At 39.4% G+C, this 19,540-nt stretch overlaps 1 protein-coding gene across 2 annotated transcripts in view; it reads left to right on the top strand.

Moving 5' to 3' along the window:
* The first annotated feature begins 877 nt into the window (after nucleotides 1–877).
* Nucleotides 878–19,540, top strand: part of CRISPLD1 (cysteine rich secretory protein LCCL domain containing 1) — a 45,260-nt gene continuing 26,597 nt past the window's right edge. Inside the window, exons 1-2 of one of the 2 annotated variants that reach the window (XM_082363495.1) lie at nucleotides 878–1,307; nucleotides 2,576–2,895. In XM_082363495.1, coding sequence (XP_082219621.1) covers nucleotides 2,638–2,895 — 258 coding nt within the window. In that variant the 5' untranslated portion in view covers nucleotides 878–1,307; nucleotides 2,576–2,637. Of the gene's footprint in view, nucleotides 1,308–1,707; nucleotides 2,896–19,540 lie in introns of those variants that run through there. The other variant, XM_082363494.1, reaches the window with a different exon arrangement.

The following is a 19,540-nucleotide window of genomic DNA, read 5'->3' as shown; positions in this document are numbered from 1 at the left end:
AGTAATTTTCTTAGTTCCAATTATAGCATGAACAACAGCGAAACTGACTCAGTTCACTATCAATTCTAGGTTTGGATTTTGAATTCCTGTCAAGGTAGCGCTGATAAATTAACTGAGGCTACCCTTCATATCAACTCCATAAATGATTACATCATTAGGGAAAAAAAAAGTTCTGTGGTCACCTTAGGACCCGAATGCAACGCATTTTATGCATGAAGTGGAGCTCTCAACTGTCAGGTAATCCTGAGTCACAGATCACCCACCATTCTATGAAACCTCTTCCCCATTTGGTCATCCTCATCAAGGTTTTAACGGAGCCAAAAAGAACAACTTCCCAATTCTAGACAATGGGTCTTGACAATGGAAGTGATGCCCTGGAGAAAATAAAAGGAAAAGACTTCTGCTCCCCAGCCTACCTTCTCCCCAGTCCCCTCTTCCCGCCCCAGTTCTCCTTCTAAGTCTCCAAAACCCAACTTGTTAACCCCACCTCCACCCTCTCCGCAGGCCCTCTGGGGCAGCTCCTTTCCTGTAAGGGTTGTTAGAGCCATTTTAGCATCGAGTCAGGAAGGAACTAGGGGAAGGATCTCTGGAAGCAGGGGAGCTGTGAGGGGCGGGAGGGCTTGGGGACCTCCTTGCATACGCCTCCCACAGGGTCCAGGCCTTCCACGCCCGGGTCCCTGAAGCCCAAAGCACACGCACAAAGGCCAAGTGTCCAGGCTTCGCTGGGCCGGGGGGTGAGGGGCGTGGGGAGAAGCAGGGCGGCCTCTCGTCGCTCCCGCCGCGGGCCCCCGTCCAGGGCCGGGCAGAGGTGGGGTGGGCGAGGAGGGGGAGCTCACGTCACGTGCGCGCGCGCTGGGACCGCAATAAATGCCCGGGAGCTCGAGGAAGCGGCGGAAGCGCTCGGCGCCTGGCTCTGCGCGGGGCGGCTGCACCGAGCGGGGGAGCGAGGTCGCCTCCAGCCTTCTCCGCCCAGCCCGGCCCGGGTCCCCGCCCCTCGCGCCGACTGATAAGGCTCCGAGAAGCTCGGGCGCCCACCCTGGCGAGCTAACCGGGCAGCCGCCGTTCCGCCCCAGCCTCAGGCTCTTAACTTTGGAGCACTTTTTGCCTGCTCCTTCTTCCAGGTCCAGGGAGGAGCCGCGGAGGCCGGGGCCCACGTCGCCCTGCAGTCAGCGCCGTCGTCGCCCGAGGACGCGCCGTGCCCGGGTCCTGCCCGAACCGGGCTGTCTATGTGCAGTCGTGCGTGCGGGCTGCGGGAAGCCGGCCGTCTCGCTCGGCTCAGCTCTCGTAGGGAACCTCACGCTGGAGAGGTAAGGGCATTTCTGAAACCGCAGCGCGGAGTCGTCAGGCTCCCGCCTTCTCCTATCTACTTTTGGCTTCTTAAACTCTACTTAAAAAAAAAAAAAAAAAAAAAAATACGGGGAGGGGGAAGGGTAAGCTGTGACAAAGTGAGAGAGTGGCATGGACATAACATACACTACCAAACGTAAAATAGATAGCTAGTGGGAAGCAGCCGCATAGCACAGGGAGATCAGCTCGGTGTTTTGTGACCACCTAGAGGGGTGGAATAGGGAGGGTGGGAGGGAGGGAGACGGCAAGAGGGAAGAGATATGGGAACATATGTATATGTAAAACTGATTCACTTTGTTATAAAGCAGAAACTAGCACACCATTGTAAAGCAATTATACTCCAATAAAGATGTTAAAAAAAAATCAACGTGCAGAGAATGGTCGGCACGGAGGGTGGGTGGGCTGCTCGGAAAGCAGCCGCGATGCAGATTTGTGGGAGCTCCTTCTTCTGAGTTTGTGAGTTTCACCTCCTCCCGTCGCGCCCTTTCGTTTGGGTTAAGTGAACAGTGGGCGCCTGCGGCGGGTGGGAGGAGAGGCTCTGAAACTGCCCGCGTACTGTTGGCTTTATCGGGTGCGGGCCACAGGTTAGGCACACACTTTCTAGGAAATAATGATTTTCTTCTTGACCTGTGCCTGTAGAAGAAGAGACTTCCCGCAGCGACCGTAACTATTCACTCGCATTAATTCCGGGGTCCCTCTAGAAGGACCCATGGATATATGTGTGAATTACAGTTTGTACTTCTTTACAACATTTCACCCTCAGTTTAATAATTTCGTTGACATTCTGAACCAGAGATGGGACACTGAGATAAAATAATACCTTAAAACAGAGAGAGAAACGTGAACCTCTGGATTGATTGATAAAACATTCTGGGGACAACATACCCTTTGCAGGCTGTATGTAATATCTAGCCATTGAAAGCTTTGTAATTCAGAAATTATTTTCAAGCTTTGGCTCCTCTCGGTTACTTTTGCCATTTATTTTTGGCGTCATGCACATTATCTTGGAAAATATTGCTGTCTATTTTGTGGAAACAATTGTGAAAAGTCCTCTGGAGGAGAAATGGATGGGAGAAAATTTATTTCAAGAAGTGCATGTCCATTTGCTGGCATTTATATAAACAAATCAAACTGGCTTAATCCCTTTGTAACTGTTGGATTATGTTTGTTATTAGAAAATTCATGTCTGCCGGGATTTTCACCCTAATTACACTGTATGTCCTTATAGCCAGACGGAGTGGAAGAACCTTTCTTGGAGCTTTTCCCGGGGACATCCTGAGATCATTCATTATGAAGTGTACTGCGCGGGAGTGGCTCAGAGTAACCACAGTGCTCTTCATGGCCAGAGCAATTCCAGCCATGGTGGTTCCTAATGCCACTTTATTGGACAAACTTTTGGAAAAGTACATGGATGAAGATGGTGAGTGGTGGATGGCAAAGCAAAGAGGGAGAAGGGCCATCACTGACAATGACATGCAGAGTATCCTGGACCTTCATAATAAGTTACGAAGTCAGGTGTATCCAGCAGCCTCTAATATGGAGTATATGGTAAGAAAAATTTTCAAATGGTATGTACGTAGAAATGTTTAATAATGCTTTTAGCTTCCATGGTTAAATTCCATCATGCTAGTATTTAATCTTTTACTATTTGTCCTCTATAAAATTTCAAAAAAAAAAAAATTTTCTTCAAGAGTATCTTCTTCCGCATACTCTTTTATTAGTGTTCCTTTCATTCTAAGAGCTCTTTGAATTTCAGAGTAGAATTAAATACCTTTAGGTCTAATGTTCCTACTAAGTACTTTAAATTCTTCTCTTAGGAGAAAGATTCCTATCCTGAAAGTGCTGGTGGTTGGTGTATTTGCTTTTAAGTGACTTAGAATAATTGTTTCCTAATTCCTAACCGATGGAATCTTCTTATGAATGGTGGATCTGAAAAAAATCAAGGATCAATAATTTGAAGATGCTTTCCAGATGGCTGATATACATATATGGATAGATAGGTAGATAGATATAGATATATGTCATTTCTTTTTTTTTCTAGAAAAGAGTATTTTTATTAACGTCTAATGCCCCCATATTACCTTTTTTCCCTACATTTTTTTTGAATTTTATTTTATTATTTTTTTATACCGCAGGTTGTTATTAATTATCCATTTTATACATATTAGTGTATATATATCAATCCCAATCTCCCGGTTCATCACACCACCACCACACCACCCCCCGATTTCCCCCCTTTGGTGTCCATACGTTTGTTCTCTACATCTGTGTCTCTATTTCTGCCTTGCAAACTATATCATTTCTAATGGGCCGTTGTTTCTTAGAAGTATGTAAATGACATATTGTAAAGTGTACATTTCTGTGGTTGCTTTATGTTAAGGAATACTTTGGCAATGGCTTTTTTTTTTTTCTTCTGGATTTGTTTGTGAAGTTTGACGTGTGAAAATAAACCTGGGTGAAGGATTAAATAAAAATATGTGACTTATCCTTAATAACCTTATATTCACTCTGAGAGTAAATTAGCAAGTTGGGGAAACAAAATTACTTTTTAAAGACTATTAGTTATTACTCTTGTAAGACTATAACTCATTAATATTAGCGTACTTCATACCCTGAATACTTAGAAAAATTTTCAAAAATCTATACTACTTGCATGAATTAGGAATGCACTAGCAAAGGCTGATAATAATCATTGGTGACAGCAAACTTAAGGAACAGTGGTGCTAACATTTCTCCTTTGGACACATTGCAGGGTGCAGTTAATTTTAATACATTCTGGTTTTTACTCTTTTTTTTGCACTTACATTAGTTTTGATAGGTATTCTCTATTTAGGTAACTTCCATGAAACGTGGAAATTCTAAGGTAACATTACACATTACAAAATATTTCATTATATTATTTTAACTTTTTCTAGAAAAATATTTTACCCTAAAGAAAGTAGGTAGCACTCAAGAGAACTCATCAGAGATTAAGAAGCAGGGCCCAAACATCAGGCCATCAGGGTTTAAATTCTGGCACTGATACTAGCTAGGTGACTGTGGGCAGCTTATACATTTCCCTCCACTTCAGTTTCTTCATGTCTAACACATGCGCTCACCTCAGAGGGTTGTTGTGAGGATTATGTGAGGAATGAGATGACCTGTGTAAAGTTTAGCTCATTATCAGGCGTATTGCAATTACAAGGTCACAGTAAATGTTACTAAGACATATAACCAATTTTATGTCTCCTTATACTGTTTAAATAGAATATCTGAGGAAATTGTTCGCTCTTTTCAAAATTCTGTGCACAATGTGACATCTGTAATGTCTCACATTTCTGATTTTTGTGTATTTTAAAGTGTTTGTTCAAAGTACAAAATTCTATGACTTCTTCATCTGTGAGCTTTCCAAGAGAAAGAGCCAATTATGGAGCTTTTCCAAGTAGGCCACTGTATGCTTATTCCATGTGGATAGGTATTCAGTTGCTTTTTATTTAAAATAAGGAAGAACTTGAGAGTTTAAACCCACAAAAAGAAATCTGAGAATATTTGTGTGTGTTTTAAGTAATATGGGAATAATGAAAGAACATTCTGTGATTTGTTTTCATGTCTGACTTCCAAAGAAAATAACTGCCTATTGTATGATGTCTGGTCTAGGATGTTTATATGAGTTTCTTTTTGGTTTCACTGGCTTCATTCTGTCCTTGAAATGTAGATTCAGAAACCAGCCAGGGTTTATGTTGTGTTGCCCTTAGATACTGTTAGTACTGGAACTATGTCCTAGCCAATAACTGGGCTGCCGAGGAGTTTACTTCCCAGTGTTAGTACTGGAACACATTTTCTAGAAAACATATTTACGGGAAAGTCTAAATGAACAATACTATTTTATTTGAAATACTGTTGGTTTATATCTTACATATTAATAATGGAAGTACAGATGTTGATCAACCCGTGAAAACAAAATTTGTTCAAATAGTTGTTTGAAGTGTATTTATTTTGATAAAACAAAATTAAAAACTAACTAAAGAGCCACTTCCTATGAAATCTGCAATGCCCTATGATAAGTGCCACCACTTTTGGCCACTTACACTGTATGTGTCATATTACATTAAAAATTTGCATAGCCAGTTACCTTATTTACATTTGGTGCTTATTTTAGTCTACTCTTTGTGCTTGAACTCCGGCAGCCAAGTCACATCCACGTTTATTAACATCACAACGCTACCCATACTCTAATGCTCATTTAATTAATAGGGTTAAAAATGGCTTCTGCAAGGCCACCTCTTCCCTTGAAGAGCTTATAGGCTGATTGAGAAGAAAGAATAGACATATTTGAAAATTTTCAAGTGAGCAAGGACACAGAGTTCTTTGTTCACGTGTATGAATAATGCCAAGGGAGCACAGAATAATGGAGAATAATTTAGGAATATTCCTAAGCGAGAGAGTTAATCAATGGGGAAGCTGAGGTTTATGTTGTTCCTGGAAGGTGATCAGGACCGCAAATTGTGGCCAAGAGTGGAGGCCATTTCTCAGTTAGAAGAAGAGGAACCAACACACATGGAGTAAGTGGCAGGCTGGTTGTAGGAAACTAGAAGCAGAATCGGTTGATGAAAGCAAAGCCCTGTGGCAGAATCAGGAAGGGGAGAAACGAGTTGTTAATTATAGAAACCAGTGAACTTAAGGAGAGAGATTGCCAGCATTTAACTTAGGATACATGGAAAAACTGGGGCTTTTAGGTCATCAAATGAAGCTATTACTGAAGAGGCAATGGATTTTTGAGGAAAAAAACACTGGCGCTGGATCTAGGTTCTCGTGTTGTCTCTGCTGCTTACTGGTATGTGAAGTCTGGCGGTCAGCAATCATTCTGGGCATTGCTTTTCTCATCGGTAAAGTCGAGGTTAGGAATATGAAACCCACAGGCTGCAATGAGGTAAGAGATTTAATCCTGTTGAGCATACTCTTAGTTTTCTTCAAGCCTTTCCTTTCCATGGGTTTTGACCCCATCACTTGGTTCTTTTATTTTTCTGGTTATTTCTTCAGCATATTCTTGTTTCCTGTTCATCTCTTAAAACTTTACGTTTGGCCCCAACGGTTTTACTTTCGGCCTTCTCCCTTCCTACAGGACTTTATCTACTCCTTTGACTTTAAATACCGTCCGTGTATTGATGGCCTGTAGTCGACACTCCATCCAGAAGTCGTCTTTGAGCATTGTTTTCCTATTTCCTACTGCCCACTGGGTCCTCTCCATGTCATTTGACTCCCCAGTTACTTCAAGTTTAAGATTTCTAAAAAGCAACGGAGCTGCTTTTGTTCCGTCCTTGCCCACGGTCCTACTTTTCTCCCTGGACACCATGGACATCGGCTTAGTCCTCTCTAAACAGAAGACAGACAAACAAAAAGCAGAAAATTGGGCACATCCTCAGCTCCTGCCTTGCTCTCATTCCCCCTACCCACTTCCACGTAAAATTCACGCACAAACATAAATAAACAGTTACTTGCCAGATTCTCTAGATTCTGTCTCAAATGTCTTTTTTTTTTTTTTTAAATTCTCCACTCTTTGATTCTTTTATTTTTTTATTTATTTTTATTTTTGGCTGTGTTGGGTCCTCGTTTCTGCACGAGGGCTTTCTCTAGTTGCGGCGAGCTGGGGCCACTCTTCATCGCGGTGCGCGGGCCTCTCACTATCGCGGCCTCTCTTGTTGCGGAGCACAGGCTCCAGACGCGCAGGCTCAGTAGTTGTGGCTCACGGGCCCATTTGCTCCGCGGCATGTGGGATCTTCCCAGACCAGGGCTCGAACCCGTGTCCCCTGCATTGGCAGGCAGATCTCAACCACTGCGCCACCAGGGAAGCCCAGAAATGGCTTGTGAATCCATGTCTTCTGTTTCATCCTAACGGATGCTCGTGGTCTCCCGCTCCTCCCCCGTCCCTGCGATGAGTACCGCAGCTTCCCCTGCAACGGACTGTACCGTCTAGTTCTACTTTATTTCTACTTTAGTCCGCTTTCCTCCCTGTTACTCAGTCTGTCTTTTCCCTCAGACAAATCTCTGGTGGTCACTCAGCTGCCCAAAGCTTCTGTGAACTTTTGGCTGCTCGCAAGCTAAAGCCCACCTTGAATAACTTACAAAAGGTCTAGCCCAATATGCCCCATAGCCTCAACTCCCTTGCGTATCTTTGAATCTGTGTTCACACTTAAAATATACACTGTTCTTAGAGATGATTGCGTTCCTCATGCCTCTGTGCCTCTTTGCTAGTTCAGTTTCCTCTGTGCCCGGAATGCCTGTGCGTCCTGTCTCCTCCAGACAAACTCAAGACTGTGCTCAGACTCTGTCTTTCTGTAAAGCTTCCTCTGATGTGCTCATTCCCCTGCCCCACTCCTTCTGTGCTCCTAAAGGATTTTATTCCAGCCTATTTATAGTATTGAAATTTTGTTGCAATTCGATATATGCATGTCCATTTTCCTTTCCAAGACTGAATTCCTAGAAGGGTAAGGATGTACCCTACTTATATTTATAACCCTGTGTCTGATGCAAAGAAGTACTCAGTAAATATTTGTTGACTGAACATTGCTGAGTGATAGTAAATATGTGTTGAATGAAGGGAGGGATGGAAGAATAGGTAAGATTATGTATGAGATAAATATGAAAGACAGGTAAGAAAGGGGAATTAAAATAATAAAAGTTCTGGAAGGTAGGATATCACCAACACCAGAGATAGTGACATGGAAACTGGAAATACCAGAGATGAAGGAATAAATAATTCAGGATTTTTTTTTCTATTTTTAAAAATATTCATGCTATACTAAAAATCGTCCTGTAATATAGAGCTGCTGAGATAATACTCAAATGCTCTAGAATTTAAATAATAAATTAATTTAAATTAATTTAAATAATAAATTAATTTAAATTAATTTAAATAATAAACAATAATTTAATTAAATAATTAAATTAATGAGTATTTACCTCTTCTAACAAATTTTTAATAGAGCCTCTAAAACTTATTGATTGGCTAAAATCCAAAATAGCTCACTGTGATAGAAAGCGTACCTAAGTCTAGAATGTATTTTAGCAACATAAGGACACGTTACCTAAAAATGGCACGTGTCATTATATCATGCTAATTATATAAACCATTTTCCACTTTTATAACTATTTCCATGTCTTTTAGAGAACTGTTTTTTTTTTAATTTAATTTTATTTATTTTTTATACAGCAGGCTCTTATTAGTTATCTATTTTATACATATTAGTGTATATATGTCAATCCCAATCTCCCAGTTCATCCCACCACCACCATCCCCCCGTTGACAGATACTCTGCTGGGAGGGTTGATGGCTGTGCCTGCTTGCTCTCACTTCACATATGGTGAGACTAGGGGCAGAAACTTTGCACAGCATTTTTCCAAATGTAGAACAAAATATATCTGGATATTTATCCTTTTGCTGGGCAACCAGAGGCTCCAAGCCAAATAGCCAGTGGTACTTGCAGTCTATGGTATATATTGATGCAAACAATGGCTTAGTTCCAGTTGTCACATATATTCTTTATATGGTCATGCTTAACACTGGAAATCAAGATATTTTTCTTCTGTGCTTCTGTGCAGCAGATAATTCCAGAAACTGGACAGGGGATAACCTAGTTTGCTGAACAGGGTGATGCTAGTCTGAGTTCTGCCCTATTTCTGACTATCTGTAGCATGAATCAAAGCCTGAAAAAGTGATTTTTAGCTTGTGAGTTGCTCTCACAAAACAACTCTCATAACTTCACATTTTCTGACATTATTTGCCACCAATGACATATATCCAGAATAAATGCAAAGAATGAAATGATGGCATCGTAACTTATTTACCCAAAGCTCAGTGTCTACACATTTCTTATCTTGCTAAAAGTGGCAGGAATTCACTATCAGTAAGGTTTTATTGCAACTCTTGATTCCTAAAACAATGATTTTTCTCTCTGTATATTGGCACTTGCCTGGTAGTTTTCAAAAGTTAAATATTTGCATCTCTTAATGATGTACAGTATAATCCATATGCACTTAAAGGTACATGAAATATCTTTCTTGCTTCAAAGAATGTTACTCTTATTTAAAGCTTTTAAAGTTTATTCTATATTTAAAATAACATTTAATTTTCTTAAAGTGTTTTTATTTTACTTCACTAATGTTGTTTACTTCACTAATGTTGTTTAGATCCAATAAAGCTATGTTTTGTTTTAGTTTATTCGTCTACTGAATTTAAAAGTTTTCAAAACCTTAATTTGATACATAGTTGTGTGTTTTTCTGTTTGTTTGTTTTTTTAAAGACATTGACACTTTACATTAATGTAGTTTCCTTTTTGGAAGTTCCACTGTAGATGGCAGTACCTATAGGAAGAGAGTGACATTGTAGCTCAGTTCTACTGAATTTAGTAGTGACATTGTAGCTCAGTTCTACTGAATTTAGTAGTGACATTGTAGCTCAGTTCTACTACCCTGGAGTTCTGGGAGATTAAGATTCCTCATTAAATGTAAGCAGCAAATCTAGGATCTTAGAAAGGCAAGAGATGACAAGCAGTTTCATTAGGAGAGTGGAACACCCAGAGCCGGAAAAGTGTCACAAAATTTTGAAATTGTTGTTGTTGTTTATTCCTTCATTCAACAGGTATTAGGAATTTATCAAATGCCAGGCACTGTCTAGGACCCAGCAGTAAACATAACAAACATTCTTCCTTTCCTGGAATAGGTGTAAAGATACTCATATCCCAACTCAGCAAAGGGGCCCATGTGGCTGACACAGAGTGAGTGTGGAAGTAATGCAGGAAATGAGGTCAGAGCTTTATTTGAGGAGAACAGATACATGTCATTGTAGTCATTTTAAAGACTCACTCTGAGTCTGAGTGACAAGCCATTTGAGCCATTTGAACAGAGGAATATCATGATCTTACTTATACTTAGAATTGATTTGGTTTGTTGAGAACAGACTTTAAAGTGGTGGGAGGTGGGGCAATGGTGTGAGCAGGGATTCAAGGCTATTGCAATAATCATTCCAGCAATTGATGGTGGCTAGGAGTGGGATGGTAGCCTTGAAAGTGAAGAGAACTGGCATGGTGTGAATCCACAGTGAAACTCCTTTGTAGTCATGACATCAATATTGATAAATTCAAGGAAGCCTTGTTGCAAGACTAGTGCAATTGACTTGGCCAGCCAGGTAGCCAATAGGCTGGGAGTTACTGCATCTGGTGCAAGGTCTAAATCCACCCAAGCCCTGGCTGTGGTTTTTGAAAACTGGTGGCAGTTTCCATTCTGGTTTAAATATCGATGGGGAACTTTCAACTTGTATTGACTTCAGAGTGGTTACAGAGATTCTAGAAATCAGCAGGTTACTGATACCCATTTTGCCAACCCGATTCCAAGAGATCAGAGGAGGTGGAAGCAAACTCTGCCTCCTTGCTTCCCAGGATAAAGGCGCTTGCTGTTTCTCCACGTGGTCTGCCCTCACCTCCAGTCTATTCTCCCACCCCCCCCTAAAAACTAGAGAAGGTGAGAACTTTAGCAGAACAGGACAGTGGCCCAGTTCCTGTTCATTAAGTACTAGTTGCACCATCATGGAGTATGTCGTTGGGATTTTATTCCATCTTGGAGGTAACACAGAATGATTTTGGATGTGGGATGTGGCTGTACAGATTTTGCCTGAGGAACTGGAAGTATTGGAGTTACCATTTTTTAAGATAAGGAAGAATGTGGATAGACCAGCTTTTGGTAGAGAAAGCTGGAGCTCAATTTTGGATAGACTAAATTTAAGATTTCCCTTAAATATCCAAGTGAATTTGTCTTGTATGCAATTAGATACATGTAGTCTAATCTGGACCATACAGTTAGGATTCATCAGAATTTAGATGGTATTTAAAGCCAGTAGAAGAGATCATCAAGGGAATGAGTACAGAAAAAAGAAATGTTCAAGAAGTGAGCCCTCAACATACTTTACAGTGTAGAGGTAGGGAAGGGGGGGAGGACCAGCAAAGGGAATTGAGGACTAGGAAGAAAACCAGGGAAGCAAGATGTCCTGAAAGCCAAATGAAGAAAGGCAGAAAGGATTATCAACTCTGTTAAATGTTGCTTATAAAGATCAAGTAAAATGAGGACCCTTGAATTTTGAGATATGGAGGCCACACTGGAGGTCTGATAAAACAGTTTGGGTGGCATCATAGTGGTCCTAGGATGGTTCAAGGAAGAATGGATGGGAGAAATGAGCAAGCTTGTTCACCCACTCGTTCATCAAACATGAACCATCTCCTATGGGCCAGGTGGGATCTGCAGCCTTAACTCTCTTCTAACCAAAAGTTTTAACTTAGTTTTAGAAGAGGTAGTTTAGTTAGGGAACATATCCCAAACTTATAATTATTTTCAGTAGGAAAATGCAGTTTCTTTGCTTAATTGTTTTTGTAGTTACCTTTACCGAATGCCTTCATTAAAAGCAAACGTGGTCATTTATAATCATTTATAATGACAATTAAGAGTGACATTTAGTTCAAGAACATTCTTTGCTACTGTTCAGCTTTGTTCTTTCACATACTTCTTTTAGGAATTTATACAACCACGTAATTGTACATGATTTAAAATTTAAATTCTCGTATTTTTGATGATTTTTACTAATTGAATTAAAGTTTATGAAACTAGCATAAATCTATGCTAGTTTTATATGTTATTATGTATTTTATATATACATATATATATATATATAACATAAAACATTTAGTTCATTGGAAGAAAATGTGAAAATTCAAGTGGTAGTGACTTGTCTGGTGAAGGTATTACAGTAAGTATGTTTAGTAACCCTTTCCTTACTTTTCTAAGTATTTGTTGTCTTCATAATTTCAAGAAGTTACAGAAAGGCATTTATAATTGATTAAAACAATTTGTTATTCTCATTGATAAATTTGTGATTAAAAAATCATTTAATTCAACTACTGATTGAGCATTTTTGTGCCAGGCACTGTTTTTTGAGGCTGAAGCATACATTAGTGTATAAAAGGTTCAACAAGCTAATGAAAATAAAGTGAGATGATAGAGAATGATAAAGGTGGAGCTAACATGTTAAACAGTTGCGGAAGACCTCTCTGAGTTAGTGGCTTTTGAGCTGAGAGCTGAATTACAAGAAGGAGTCAGCTAAACAAAGCTACAGAGATCTAGGCAGAAGGAATACTGGGTGAAAGGTCTTTAAGTCAGGAATGAGGTAGGAGTCTTCAGGGACCACAAAGAAGGCTAGGGTGGCTGAATTTTATTTAGTAGAGAGGAAAGTGTTAGAAAATGAAGTAGACCTATAAGCAGGGGCCAGAATTCCTTTTGGGTCATTGGTGAAGAGAAATTTGGATTTTATTTCGAGTGAAACGGAAAGTCATTGGAAAATTCTTGGCAAGGGATTGACTCGGTCATATTTCCAGTTTCATAAAATTACTCTATGTTATGGAGAGTGAGCTGCAGGAGGGTCACAGCTGAAAGCAGAGAGATAGTTAGGAAGCCATTGGTATCTTCTGAGTGAGAGATGATATTGACTGAGACCAGGGTGATAGTGGTAAAGATGGAGAGAAGTGGGTAGTTTCAGGGTATGTTTAGATGGTATTGCTGATGGTTTTTTGATAGCTTTAATGTGAAGGGTGAAGGATAAGGAGGAATGGTCTTAGATTTTTTACTCAAGCACGTTGGTGGATAGTTGAAGCATTCGTTGAGACAGGAGGAGAAACAGAAGGGAGAAGGTGGTGATGAAATCAGGCGTTTCTTTTTGGCCAAGCTTATTTTGCGATGCCGTGTCATCCTCGGTTGAGTTTAATGGTCAATAGAGAGGTGGGACTTGAGATAAAAATGTGGAAATCATGTAGATGCTATTAGGGACCATCTTAACTAACTGAACAAAACCATCCGAGGAGAAGATGTTTATGGACGGAGGTTGAATGCCTTGAATTGAGCCCTGGCCCAGCAACATATGGAGGTTGAACAGAAAGGAGAAGCTAGCAAAGGAAGCTGAGAACAAGTGGTCAGTGAGGTTGGGGGAAAAGACAGGCTACACTGGTGTCCCAGAAGCCAGAAGAAGAGAGTTCAACACTTCCATACTGCTGAGGAGTAGAGTAAGAGGAAGAAAAGCCATCAGTGGTTTTGTGGACATGGAGGCTGTCAGTGACTTTGATAAGAGTCATTTCAGGGGTGGAATATGACCCGAAGTCTTACTGAAGTGGGAAGAAGAGAACGAAAGGTGGGGAAGTTGAGAAGGAACTAAGTAACTCCTCAAGATACCGTTGCCGTGAAGATCTGAGAAATGGAACTCGCTAGCGCTACACGGGTATATGGCAATGCTCTTGGTTTTGTTCTTTAAAGAGCATGCTTGTAAGTTGATGGAAATGCACAAGTTGAGAAAGCACTTGACATGGAAGGGAGAAAATATAACTCCAAAGTCAGTTCATTTATTTTGACAGGAAAGGCTGAGGTTGTAGGTACACAAGCAGGTCGTTTGGTGTATTTAATGGAAAAAGAATTTTCAGATTGAGAAGGCAGGAATGGAGGGGTGTGAGGATAGGATATTATGAAATGGTAATTTTGGAGTTACTATCTAAAGATCTCTGTGGAGTCAAATGTATGAGATGTTTTGAAGTACTTTAAGTTCATTTGATTCACCATGCTTCAAGTTACAAAATCTAATAGATAGGGAAGAGGTTTACTAGAGTATGTGTTACTAGAGTATGTAGTAGTAAAGTATTTCCAAAAAGCAGGAAGATTTAAAGTAATGATTTCTCTGGTTTGCCATAGGTCACCCCACTCTTTCCAGCCACATCATGTGGTGCCACTTGCTTGACCTCTGAAGACATTTGACTAGGCAGCTCCTGGAGATGTGAAAGAGATTAAAGGCATGTTAGCCCGGGTGGGGGGAGAGTGGTTGATTTTTTTAAGTATTCAGATATTACGTAATACAGATCAAGTACAGATACAGATATAGACCAAATAATGTGTTTGAGGTTCAAATTGCAGAGTGAGGTTAAATACACATAGTTGTATGGGAACTCTAAAAATTAAACTATGGGAATGACCCAAATATGTGACTTGGATTAGTGGGTTATTAAACTCACCAAATGTAAGAACCTGGAACTATGATCCAGTGAAGCTTACTTTTTTTTTTTTTCTTTTAACTAGTTAACAGAATCAATGAGGTGCAATTAAGTCAACTGCTTAGATATAACTTATTGGGAAAAAGGCAACAGATTTTCTCTATTAGAAGCTCATTAACCTAAAGGCAATATGTGAATATGGATACAATCTATTTAATAGTCTATACATGCTTTATATTTTGTTTTTAATAAAAAATTTGAAGTCAAACATCAGGAAGTTGAGTAGCGTGTGTTTTTCATGGGAAAGCAGCTAGGTATGATTTGGGGAATAGAAATAAGAGGTGCTTTAGTCCAGTGCCACTCAAACTTTACTGTGCATATGAATTCCCTGGAACCTTGTTAACATACAGATTTTGATTCAGTAGGTCTGGGTGGGCCCCAATATTCTGCATTCCTAACAAGCTCCCAGGTGATGAGGCAGCCGCTGTCTGGGAATGGAACTTTGAGTAGAAAGCTTTAGGCTCTCTGGAGAAAGCGAGGTCTAAATTAAGACATTAAAAGTTGACTCTAGGATCCAGATTCTTTCTTTTTCATCTCAACTCTCACATTCACCTTCTCCTTTTTATAAGGTAGCAACTCTAACTATTAGTGCAGGAAAATAGAAACTCCTTTTCACTCCCTTTCATGAAGTGCTTAGAAACCAAAAAGATAAAGAAGCTTGAACAGTAAGAGTCCCCAAGACTCAATGTTTAAATCTGCTTGGAGGAGGGGTAGAAAATGAAATGTCAAATTTAGTTGATGGCACAGTTCTGCAGGATGGCGGAAAGGGAAGTGCAGTCAGTGACAGGATAGACTCTAAAGGCCGTATGAGTGAGAAGGAAGTAGAATTCCAAAGTGAGCAAGAACGGGGGTGGCAGTGTGGGGCTGGGAAGGGTCAGCTAGATCAGATAATGAGCTATTAGATAAGACCCAAGAATGAGCATGGCAGTTACTCTTTATAAGTCTCCCCTTTGTGTTATTGTTGCAACTCAAACAGTACAAGTAACCATCTAAACAGGGGAATAAAATATAAAACTATATCTTATGTTTGCTCAAGACATGGCAAATCCAAATCTGAAATACTGGAAGATTGACTGATATGCTCAAAAGAAGCTACAGTGAGATCAGATATTGTCCAGAGGCAGAAAACCAAAGAGATAAAAAAAGCGGGGGGTGGGGGGTTGAGGGGAGGCTTTTGAATGAAGATGGAATAAGAGCATCAGAACTCCTGTCTAGAAAGAAAGGGCTGAGAGAAGAGCGTTGTTAACTGAATTCCGTGAACATAGTGAATACATCTAAACAAATAAAAAGCAGTGCTATTTCACAGGAACATCTATACCGTTATTCCATATACCTTGGGTTTTTTTATGCTGTAGGGATCTTGCCAAGCCCTGTTGCTTTTGCAGATGTTAGAATGACTTATGTGCATCTCGTTTTCTCACTAGTGAATTTCTCCTCTTCCTTCAAGACTCACCTCTAAAGACTAATCTGCTTTTGTCTAAACCCTCCTGTACGGAGTTAGGTGCACTTCACCCCAGTTCCCTGGCTTCCACAGCGTTTCCTACCTGCCTTTGCCTCTGTTATTTACATCCTTGTCTCTTTCTCTAGCCTTACTTTTCTTTGTGGGAAGGAACTGTGCTTTCGTAATTTTTGCATTTCCCCAGCTGAGAGGCTGACACATGCTCTAAGCTCAGTTTATGCTAGTCGAAAGGGAAAAATGGAATGAATGAATGAAAAAATAAAAAGATGATTGGATTTTCAACAGTGATTCTAAAATGGGCAGAATGAAAGAGGATTTGATTTGTTTTGACAAGAAAATACTATTAGAAAGTTGCAAAGCGTTCATTTCAAAGTGTTTATGTTTTATTTTTAAGTACATTAGCATCTTGGTTAGGGTAAAATCATTCTAATAAGTTTGACAAGTGGCTAAATTAGCATTGGATTTTAGTGACTTTTCAGAGTTATATTGGGTTATGGACACCTCTGTCTCATGAAGTGGGGATGGCCAGACCCTTCAGCAAGTAGGGATAGAGTCTTCCAGGAGATACAATGATCAGAATGCCATGGCTTTTGCTGGAGAACTGTTTTCAAAATGTAAATCAGAGTGTGATAAGAAGTACAAATGAATATATTTTAAACTGTACATAAATCTGAAGGTATTTCAGAATAAAGCAGTAACCAGGAAAGTCTTCTTAGAAGAGGTACATTTTGAAATAGTGTTTGGAAGACGTTATAGTCAACGTGTGGTAGGGACCGTGGTTGAGGGCATTGGATGATGAGAACCTTAACTGATAAGATGCTGATATGAGAATATGTGTACAGTTGATTCAAAGGAGAGGGATGGCAGTCATGATCTGTGAGAACAGATGAAAAGATGAAAAGAATCTTGCTCTATCCAGTGCGACTCATGGCAGACTTGAGCAATGTAGCCCTATATGTTTTCCTTCTCTGCATACCTATGAAGAAGCATTTTATTTGACATAATTTGGTATTATTTTGACTTTTGTAAGTTATACAGTCATTACAAAGGATTTCCAAACTTTGATTTTATTAACACTTTTTAAACTATTCCTCTGTGTGTGTGTGTGTGTGTGTGTGTGTGTGTGTGTGTGTGTGTGTATATGTACACTAAACTAAACCTAAACTACACAGGTGCTTACTTGGAGGCTTCAGTGGAAATATCATCCTGGAAATTTAGTGTGAACAAAGGTCCTGACTTATAGAGTTGATTGTGAGTAGATTCAAAGCAAAGCTAGGCATAACTTACTCTAAACTTCGTTTTATAACTAACAATGTGTTAAATTTGTATTCTAAGAAATTTACTTTTTCACTGGAAATTTAGGTGGCAGTGATTATCTTTTTTTAATCATTCAAAATTCGGGATTTAAATTTCTTCCTTAGTCTTGTGAATATTAACAATGCGCCATAAAAAGGCTATGTGAGTCACAGTAAATGAAGCAGATTCTTAGAGGAACAGAGGAATAAGAGAACATTTATTAAGATATATTAGGTATCAGGTAATATGTTAGGCAGCTTACTAATACACGTTCTATGAGATGTTTTTATTCTCAGATATTATTTCTCATTAGGAAAACAAATGCCACAATAACAAGGATTTAACAGGAAAAAATTAATGAAGGCTCTGTATGCAGAGTTGTGGGCAGGGCTTAGGCGAGCCACAAGGATGGGGGGCACCCAGGCATGAATGGTGGTACCACAGCCTGCTGAGGACCAGAGCCTGGTGGTAGGACTGTATGAAAGGACACAGGCGCCATCACTGTGAGGCAGAGTACTCAGGGGATGAGTGGGGTTGAAGAGGGGGTAATACATACTTAAATTCACCTCTCACCCTCTGACTTCCTGTCCGTGTCTTCTACTGGCCAAATTCAACTAGAACCCAGGAACCAGGAGAGCCTGAAGTAACTCAGGATGTAGAGTTGAGCCTTTTGGAACATAGAGTATGGCAGCACGTGGCTGAGAGTGACTATGTGGGAAAAAATGAAGAGTATTTAACACAATATTCTTTCTCAGATTTTCAAATAAAGACTTTGGTAAACCGTATTTTTTTACATCATCTTCTTAGTCATTGTTTAGTTGTTGAAGACAAATGTATAGGCAAGTTCCTAAGGGACACCTAAACATCTGATTGAGCATGCTATGGTTACTAAACCAACTTTGAGTTTCCTAGCAGCCAAGGAAAACAGGAGACCATATGGTTTACATAGCTCTCAATGACTGGAAGCATAATAATTTATCATTCTTGAAGCAGGAATTATTAGTGAAAACTTAACACAGAATTCCCAATATAGGAACAATGAGCAACTTACTATAGCAGTTTCATTAAAAGTATGTAAACATATGCATTTAAATGTTTCTTATATTAGCCTTTGGTTTAAGTTGAAGTAATGATGTCAAATTTTAGGTTTCGGTTTCTATTTGTCCATAAACTTTATCTTTTACTAATTTTTCCAAAAAGAAGTTTTCATTCGTTAACCCATCTCTTTTTTCTTTTTGAAAGTTAAAAAGACATCCCCAAGTACAATAAATAAAAGCAATTAATATTTTATTTACTTGCAAAACTTGTTACTTTCATTTTGCTATTTAAATATATGAGCTAATGCATGCAGAGTGATTTATTATGAAAGTTTATCTTTCCTAGCATGCATATTTTAGGCTTGACTTTTAGATTAATCATATATCTACCTAAATTTATGAGCTATAAATAAACTAAAACATAGGTCCTCATTTTTATAAATTGGCTCAATATTTGTAGATGAAGACTTAAATAACTGATAGTTGGTACTGTACTTTCTCAAGTCTCCTTTGAGGTCTCCTTAAACATTCAGAATATAGTCTTGAAGATTAACTACTTCTCTCCTAAATGACAACAAAAATAATGAAAACATTATAGTGTTGAATTTATCATAAAGTCAATACAAAGATAGATATATATGACCTTTACAAAAATAATCCGAGTTCAACTTTTCAAGAATTACCTTTTGTTTAGCCTAGGTACATCATGAACACCCTTTCACCCGAGTTTATATCACACATGTATGTTTGATGCAGGGAATTTAGGTTCCTGTATCTGATCCAAGTTATTGCCCAGGCCAGGCCAGCTGAGGCTAGAGATAATTGATGAGTACATATTGGCAACATATTATATGCCAAGTATATTAGGTGACATTAGGAAAACACAGAAAAAGTATGAGACAGTTTTTGATTTAAAATTCTAGTTTGAGAATTAAGACCGAAAGTAGTAGAAACAGATCTAGGAGAACATACAGTAATTGGTAAATTATATGTTTAAGAAGGTTCAGAGAAGGGTGAGATAAATGTAGTATGTATTGTGGTTGGAATGACTTCCAAGAGGAGAGTGATTGTGAACAAGACTTTGGTGAAAGGATAAAGTGTAAGTAACTAAGGAGGGGAGGAAAGAAAGAACAGTCCTGTAGGGGAACATTTCTGATGGATTCAATGGCCGAGAAGTGTGAACAGACAGGTACTAGAACCTTGCTTCTTGAAGTATTCAGTGTATGGTTCTGGCACCAAGTGTTAGAAATGTCATAACTTAGATTTCTCTCCTGACCTACCAAGTCAGAATC

The sequence above is a fragment of the Balaenoptera borealis genome (assembly GCF_965194805.1).
Source record: "Balaenoptera borealis genome assembly, chromosome: 17".
Taxonomy (NCBI): Eukaryota; Metazoa; Chordata; class Mammalia; order Artiodactyla; family Balaenopteridae; genus Balaenoptera; species Balaenoptera borealis.
Note: the sequence above shows the minus strand (reverse complement) of the source record. Positions and strands in the feature narration are given on the sequence as shown.